General features: G+C 39.0%; 1 protein-coding gene across 1 annotated transcript in view; it reads left to right on the top strand.

Annotated features, from left to right (window-relative positions):
- LOC102045155 (histone RNA hairpin-binding protein) overlaps positions 1-7192 on the top strand; it is an 8603-nt gene extending 1411 nt beyond the window's left edge. The window contains exons 2-8 of the mRNA XM_031062721.1: positions 143-313; positions 2499-2603; positions 3121-3180; positions 3430-3561; positions 4146-4295; positions 5428-5512; positions 6226-7192. Coding sequence (XP_030918581.1) covers positions 143-313; positions 2499-2603; positions 3121-3180; positions 3430-3561; positions 4146-4295; positions 5428-5512; positions 6226-6342 — 820 coding nt within the window. The 3' untranslated portion in view covers positions 6343-7192. The remainder of the gene's footprint in view (positions 1-142; positions 314-2498; positions 2604-3120; positions 3181-3429; positions 3562-4145; positions 4296-5427; positions 5513-6225) is intronic.
- The last annotated feature ends 264 nt before the right edge of the window (positions 7193-7456 follow it).

Genomic DNA, 7456 nt, shown 5'->3' on the forward strand with positions numbered 1-7456 from the left:
GTGGGGGGGCCCGGAGATTCCCCTCAGAGGGCCCGCAGAGCCCCCTCAGGAGACCCGCAGCGAGTGGCGTCGCCTCCCTGGTCTTGATGGCAGTGACCTCGGTAAATAAGCGCGGTCTCTGAAGGAGGTTAAAGCCCTGAAGCCCACCCGGGCTCTCTTGTGTCGCTGTGTCTGTCCCCAGCCCGCAGCACCCCCCGCGCTGGGCCCAGGCGCGGAAACGCGGCGCCGATGGGAAGCGGCGGAGGCAGAACGAGCCCGAATCCTCCGTGTTTGAGGAAAACAAGGCCAGGCCTGAGGACAGCCGGCTGGACAGGTGAGCATGGTGACAATGGCAGCGACTTCCTGCTCTTTTGTTCACTGTTAACACTGACCCTTCTGCTCAGTTTTCCTAGCCCCGCCTGCTTATCAATCGCTCCTCAGCCACAAATAGCTGGTCTTAAAGGAGGGAGAAGGATCAAGTGCAGTGCTCTTATCTTGAGTCAGTTCTTAAGAGTCAGCATTTTTCATTCTTACTTCTTGAAATATGTCCTTGATAATTTATGTCCTATTCGTGCTGGTTTACTGCCATTTATCGAGGACTAATACTGTGCAGGCCCATTATATTTGTAAGTACAGGCTGTACAAACAGTTGTTGTAAAATTGAAGTAAATGACAAAAATTAAATTCTTATAAATCATCTATTTTCTCTTTCTGAAGGGAGTACAGAGAAGTTGTGTTATATTTCAGCACATTTGTGGGGGGATCCAGTTTTGAGATCACCCCATAACACTGCATTCCATGTTTGTCAGCACAGTTAGACTTAAGTATCTTATTTTATATCACATTTTCAGTCTGAGCTATTCATGCCATGGTCTCTTTAATCACTTTGATCTGTGGATGGGAGTTGTCCCCACAGCCCAGTTGATTGAATCAAGGTTTCTTGAACAGGGATAGGTTGTGCCCACCCATTTTCCTTTGCTGACAATAAGCAGGAACACAGTGGTCAGTGGCACAAGTTACGTTATCCAGAGTAGCTTAAACTAAATCCAGGAAGCATAGTTGCACAGCAGTACAAGGATGAAACTTTACAGATAGTTTCAAAGTAAATAAGCAACACTTCTGTGTGTCTCCCAGTACTGAATTGTGCAGGCAAACTTCCTGGTTTCAGTTTGGATTATGCTCTGACTGAAATTGTTGTCTTCCTGTACCAAAACTACTTTTTGTTTATGCCAATTCAACCACGTCAAATGAAAATTCCCAAAAGTAAAGAGGATCAGGATGGAGGCTGGGTCATCTTGATAATCACAGCACAGGTACAGAATCAAACAAATATAAAAAGGTATCACATCACAGTGTTGAGGAAAAAGCTCAGGAGTTGGGACCAGCTGGGATTCTGCTGTTTGTTCTCTACCACGGGAGAGCAATAACTGTATGTGGCCTGTATTCTCTGCAAATCTAGAAATTGATATAAGCAAAAGTTTAAAATCCTTGGAGCTCGAATAGATTTTTGCAGAGGGACCTGTACTGTACGCTATGGGTTTTTAATTTTGCCAAGTTGGTAACTGGGTTTCATCTAAAAATAACTTTTAGTTTGAATTTAACAAACTGCTTAAAGTTCTGCAAACCAATTTAGGAGCAGGGAGGGAGTTGGAGCTGGTTTTAGTGCAGATGGATCTGATTCCCTGACTCCAGGGGACATGTTTGCACAAAATTCTGTAAAGTCTCCAGAGCATTTCCAGATCTGCTGAAAAAGCTCTGCTCTGTAGGATACGGTTTTGAGTTTTACTTCGGGAAAATTGGTCATCAGGAAGACAGGCAGGGGAAACACTGAATAATCTGAATGCAGGCAGCAGTAGATGTTTGGGAAGGGATATGAGCTTATTCCCCACAAGAGTCTGAATCTGTTTGTGATGCTAATGGACTGCAATAAAGCTGTTAAACCAGTTTGCAAAGTCACAGCAAATCTGTTTCCTAGCTAAAATAGGACGTTTTTGTGCCTTTGCCTTCTCTACTAGGCATATACTTACATGGAGCAATTCCTGGTGCTATCATGTAATTTTAATTATTTAGCTTTGCAACTTAATTCTGTGCTCCAGCTTTTATCTCTTATATAGCTAATGAGTCTGCAGTCATCAAAGTATAAATAATTGCTGAGTCATTTAGTGGAGTGAAAACAAGTGGGTAAATGAATAAAGTTGGTATTTCATGTACCATTTTCTGAAGAACACGAGCTGGAAGCTCCTGAAAGCATGGGCTGCGTTATCAGGCTGCAGTGGTATTTTTCTATAGATACCTACATCAATTTTAAGAAAACCCAACACAAACCACATAACCTCAAGGTGGAAGTCACAACTAATGTTTAATTTTACAGTGATAAAATTTTAATAGAACACAAGGTTTTCACAGCCATTTTGAGTAAATAATCATGTTTAAGGGATCAAGCTGTGAATGGGGGAGGTAAATACAATTACCCAAACTTTTCACACAGAGCTTTAATTTTATTTTTTTTTTCTTTCTAGTTTTACAACACCAGAAGGTCCTGGACCCCTTCCCAGGTGTTTAGACTGGGGAACTGCAGTGGAAGAAGATGAAATGAGGACCAATGTTCACAAAGAAATTGCAAGGTACCCCTGGGTGTTTAAGATGAAATGGTAAAAGGAAGAGAAATGGAAGTCATCTTGTAGAATCTGTTTCAGCTTGTATTTTTAACTTCACCATTGTAGTAAAATCAGGCCAACCTTAGCCTCTTGTCTGCTGCTTTTAGATCAGCTTTGGGTTCAGTCCTGCAGGAATGTCATGGGATACTCTCTGGAGATTGGATGTATATCCCTAAATATCTCCCTTTTGGAAGAAGCTTTTCCTGAATCTCTTAAATTAAAATACTTAAAATACCCTCTCAGTAATCACTGGTTTTTTGTATCATTGCTATAAGAAGTTGCTTTAGGGAAAAATAGTCAGGAAGAGAAAGTACTTGTATTTTTATTGTTTTTTAAGGGAAAACTGAAACATCCATTTCAGAGCAAGAAGGTTTTTGCAGTGCTGCTTTTCTGAAAAGTTAATTCAGCTGTGAGCTGTGACAGTGCAGCCTTCATGTTCCTTTTTGTGTATGTAATTTCTGAAAACTGATTTGAATTCTTACAGACACAGAAGAAAACTCCTGATAAATGAATTTTCAAGAGAAAGGAAGTCCTCCTCAGGAAGGTAGGTTAAACTTCTAGCTTCACTGAGGGAAATCTTGAAAATAGAATTTTGATTGTACAATGTTGTTTCTTAAAACACACAGTTTAAAATAGTTCATCTCAAGTCTGTTCCAGCACCATGGTTTAGTAGCACCCTGAGTGTTTGTTTGAAAAGTTTTAACATGTTTATTTATAGCCTTTTACAAGTGGGCTTGTTTGAGTGTCACTGGTTTTTTAGTAGTCCTAAACCTACAATGTTTTTTTTCTTCAGTTCTGATTCAAAGGAGTCCACGGCAGCAGTAGAACTTGAGACAGATGAGGTGGTTTTGATGAGAAGACAAAAACAGATAAACTATGGAAAAAACACGATTGCATATGATAGATACATTAAAGAAGTTCCTAGGTAAGCTGCTTGCCTTTCTAGAAAACTGAATGTCCACCTGCAAGTCATACCCGTTCTTAATAAGCACATTAATGTACTAAACTTTGTATCCAACACACAATCAAATAGCAGGCATCTACAAATTAAACTTTTAGGACATATTTGAACTCTTAGCTCACACTAACAGTCAACTGAGGTGTGGCTTGAGGGTTTATTTTAATGAGTCAGTGTATAAGAAATACCTCATGGTGCTGAAATGGAAATGAAAGTTCTTTTGGATGTGCTTATCAATGAGAGGAAATGAAACTGCTTTTTTGCAGTCAGTTTTCTCATGAGCTAACTACAAGACAAAATGGGCTACAATTGCTGTTGAGTTTGGAATTAAGTTTTCAGACCTATGAATGATAATTCTTTATTATTATTATTGCATTTGACGTGGATTCAGAAGAACTAAAAAGTTTGTATAGAGCTGGCAAACTTTTGCTGGAGTGCTGGAATTGCACATTGGTCTTTTCTCATAAATAATAAATCAGTTAACATTTAAAGGTATGTTATGTATGTGTGAATAAAGCACTGATAATTTTTCATGTCTGATATCTGAATAGATGCCATCGTATACCAGGAGTTCATCCCAGAACTCCAAACAAATTTAAGAAGTACAGCCGTAGGTCATGGGACCAGCAGATCAAACTGTGGAAAGTTGCACTGCATTCCTGGGATCCTCCAACTGAAGGAGGATGTGATCTGCAGGAAATGTATGTACACAGATTATTCAAGGTGCTGTTACAGAAATTATGGTGTCAGGTCTCATGTTTAAGAAATAAACACCACCCCCAGCATAGTTCTTTTTGAGACAAGTAGTGAGTGCTGGATGTTTTTCCTAATTATTTATCCAAACTTAGTGCTGTTCAGTTCCTTCTCAATTAAAATATCCAACAGCTTCCTGGTCCTTGCCCAGTGTCCTTGGAAGGGCATACATCCATATCCCTCACTTGTTTTAATGCTGAAAGCAGAGCCAGTTCTGTGCTGGTCTGTACAATAATCACCACACCATCAACAGGAGCCAATTCTTTCAGAGCAGTCTTAAAATTATCTGGTAGGAGCAGTGCTGGAGAGTTCTCACTAATGCCAGGTCTGAGTATTGAGCTTGGACTAATCCAGTGTACAGGAACCTGCCTCACTCTTCTCACTTGCAAGTTCAAGAACAGTGGTATAAAATGTTTCTTCTCCAGAGAGGGAGAATTGTGAACTCATCCCAAGCTCAAAGCACAGCCACAAGTGTTCACAGCCCAAGCTCTAGAAGATGTAGAATGCCCTTGTTATTTTCCTCTGTTGAAAGCAATACAGCTGATCAGCAACATGACATAAAACTGGAAGTAGAGAATGAAGGGGACAAAGATGGAACTTAATTCCTCAGCAGGCAGTTTTGTGGTAATAGTGTTTTTCCTTAATGGAATGCTGATTTTAAAACTACTGCAGAGCAATAGGATCTAGAAGAAAAGTTTCCTTTTACCTTCCCTTTACTTGCTCTCAGTGTGAGGGGAGTTGGTCCTTCAGCCAGAACCCTGCTGTGTGCATTGGTGTTGAAATGCTACCTTCAGATGCTGTGTATAATGGATATTAAATCTTTGTGAAACAGAAAAAAAAATTCATTCCTCTCCTGTAACATTTGCATTGAGGCATTGCTTGACTCTGGGTTTTTGTCTTTGACAAGTTGCAAGCTCAAGACTTCTAATTCAGTCCTTGGCCATTTTGGCACTACTGAGCTGTCCTGCAGTTCTGTTTGCTCTCCCCAGTTTGCCACCACTGTCCCTGTGATCTCTGTTGGTTTCTTTGCTCTCCTCTGGTCATTTATTTTATGCTATATTCTTCTAAATGATTTTATAGTTGCCCTGTTGACCTTGGTGAGATGGAGACAGAATCTGTTGGAAGCAATTCTACTGAATCTCAAACGAGCTGTCAAGATAATGATGTAAGCATACATGTCATTTGCATGACTATTTGTTGATAATTGGTTCATTGCTTAGAATTATATCGAGAGCAGCCTGAATACCTCACAGATCCCCTCATCTGCTTTTTTAGGGGCTGTTTATAAAGCTGAGCAATTTTGAAACTCAGGTATTTTCCAGCTATAGCCATTATCTGTCTGTAGTCTTGGGTTTAGAGAATTAGAACTTAAATTATCACCTCAAATTAAAAATATTCCATTTTTTCATAGTCTACAAAATAAAGTTTATTTGTTGAAAGCAAATCAGTTATGAACTGTAATATACAGTTGAAATACTACTTTAGATTGCAATAGCTAATATTAAAGTAGGGTGGAATTTCCTTGTCACACAGAAGTAGGCTCCTTTGATGTCCAGAAAGCACTTGATACAGCTGAGCATTAAAGATCTAGAAATGCTTTTCTTACTGGATTTATTTTTCTAATATTAAATCTGTATAATGTTTTAGTGTTTGCATATATAGGTCCTTGGAACACTTGCACGGTATCTTCAAATGTGGTTGGATGGGCAGAAGCCTACTTCTCTTTAATATTAAAACTGGCATTGTGTTTTTATGGCTTTTAAAGCATTTGTAAGCCTTTGGTATAGGGTGGTCTAAATGAATTACAGAAGTTAATTGAATTACCTGTACTAATAACCTCTACTTAAGTAGTAATTATTAATTGCCTTTCCCTTCCAGGATACCTGTTCTGGCACTCCCACCAAAGTTAGACATGTTGACTATCAAGCAGAAGGAGAATTTGACTTGGAAGTGTGTTTGAGTGAGCCACTGAAAGAATTTGATACTGTGAGTTAAATAGTCTTGTGCAACCTGTTTTAAAGAAAGTTTTTTTAAATTTGAGAAGTTAGCTTGATCCATAACCTGTTAATAGTAAGAAAGCTTAAGCAAAGTTGAAGACTGTTCTCAAAGCTGTGATTGGTCTAGGTATTCTCCAGACCAAATTTATGTAAAATTGCAATTAAGTTGTGTGACTTCTTGTTAACTTTTAATTTATGTATATCAGATTTTTTTTTATAAAACTTCTCAATAGTAAAACTAGCCAATGGCAATGCTATCCTCTAGTAATTATAAATAGCACAGCAAGATCTTAGCAATTTCCCCCACTCCCTTCCCCAGTGTGAACATGATTTCAGTTGTCCACCTGCAGATCAAGAGCCAAGTTGGGGGATTTTTTTTATGTTTCCTTGTTTTTACATATGGCTCTTTAACACACCTGACCTGAAGTAATGCACATGGTGCTGTGCATCTGGCTGACTAGTAAGCCCATCTATTGCAGTTACTGTAAGTTTAACTACCGTACCTTAAAAAAACACTTTTTTTGCAAAAATGTTTCAGAAACAATTGGAAGTTTAATACCCTCAAGAAATTGGAGGTCAACATGGTAAAGTCTATGCAATAATGTTGGGGTTTTTTTAGAAGTAGTAGCCTTAACTTGAAATTTGTAAATAGTCATCAGTCATTTATTAATGCAGTCAAGAAAACAATGTCTAGGGAAAGTGCTTGATTCTTTCAGTTTTCTGGTTTTAAATGTAAAACTGTTGTAAATGTTACCAACTGTACAGATTTTCTGCTGAGAGCAGTTCGTGTTTCTATTGCTTTTGCGTGGGATGTTGCTGGAAAATAAACAGAACTGCGTCTACTTTTACATATGACTCTTCATTTCCTGCTAGCAGTGCTCTGTGCATAATGAAATGCAGGGAAATGCTGAAAGCCAAGTGTCTGATATTGGTACTGAGCCAGGATACTCTGTTAGCACCATCCTCTGACTTTGAGGAGACCTTAAAATCTATTTACATGGCCACCAGAGTGAATTTGAGACAATTTCATTTAGTAAATATCTATTAGCTGGTTGCCAAGTTCTGTTCTCTACGAAAAACTGCTAGAAGAGCTGGGTGAACACTTCAATCTT

The sequence above is a fragment of the Geospiza fortis genome, unplaced genomic scaffold, assembly GCF_000277835.1.
Source record: "Geospiza fortis unplaced genomic scaffold, GeoFor_1.0 scaffold730, whole genome shotgun sequence".
NCBI lineage: Eukaryota > Metazoa > Chordata > Aves > Passeriformes > Thraupidae > Geospiza > Geospiza fortis.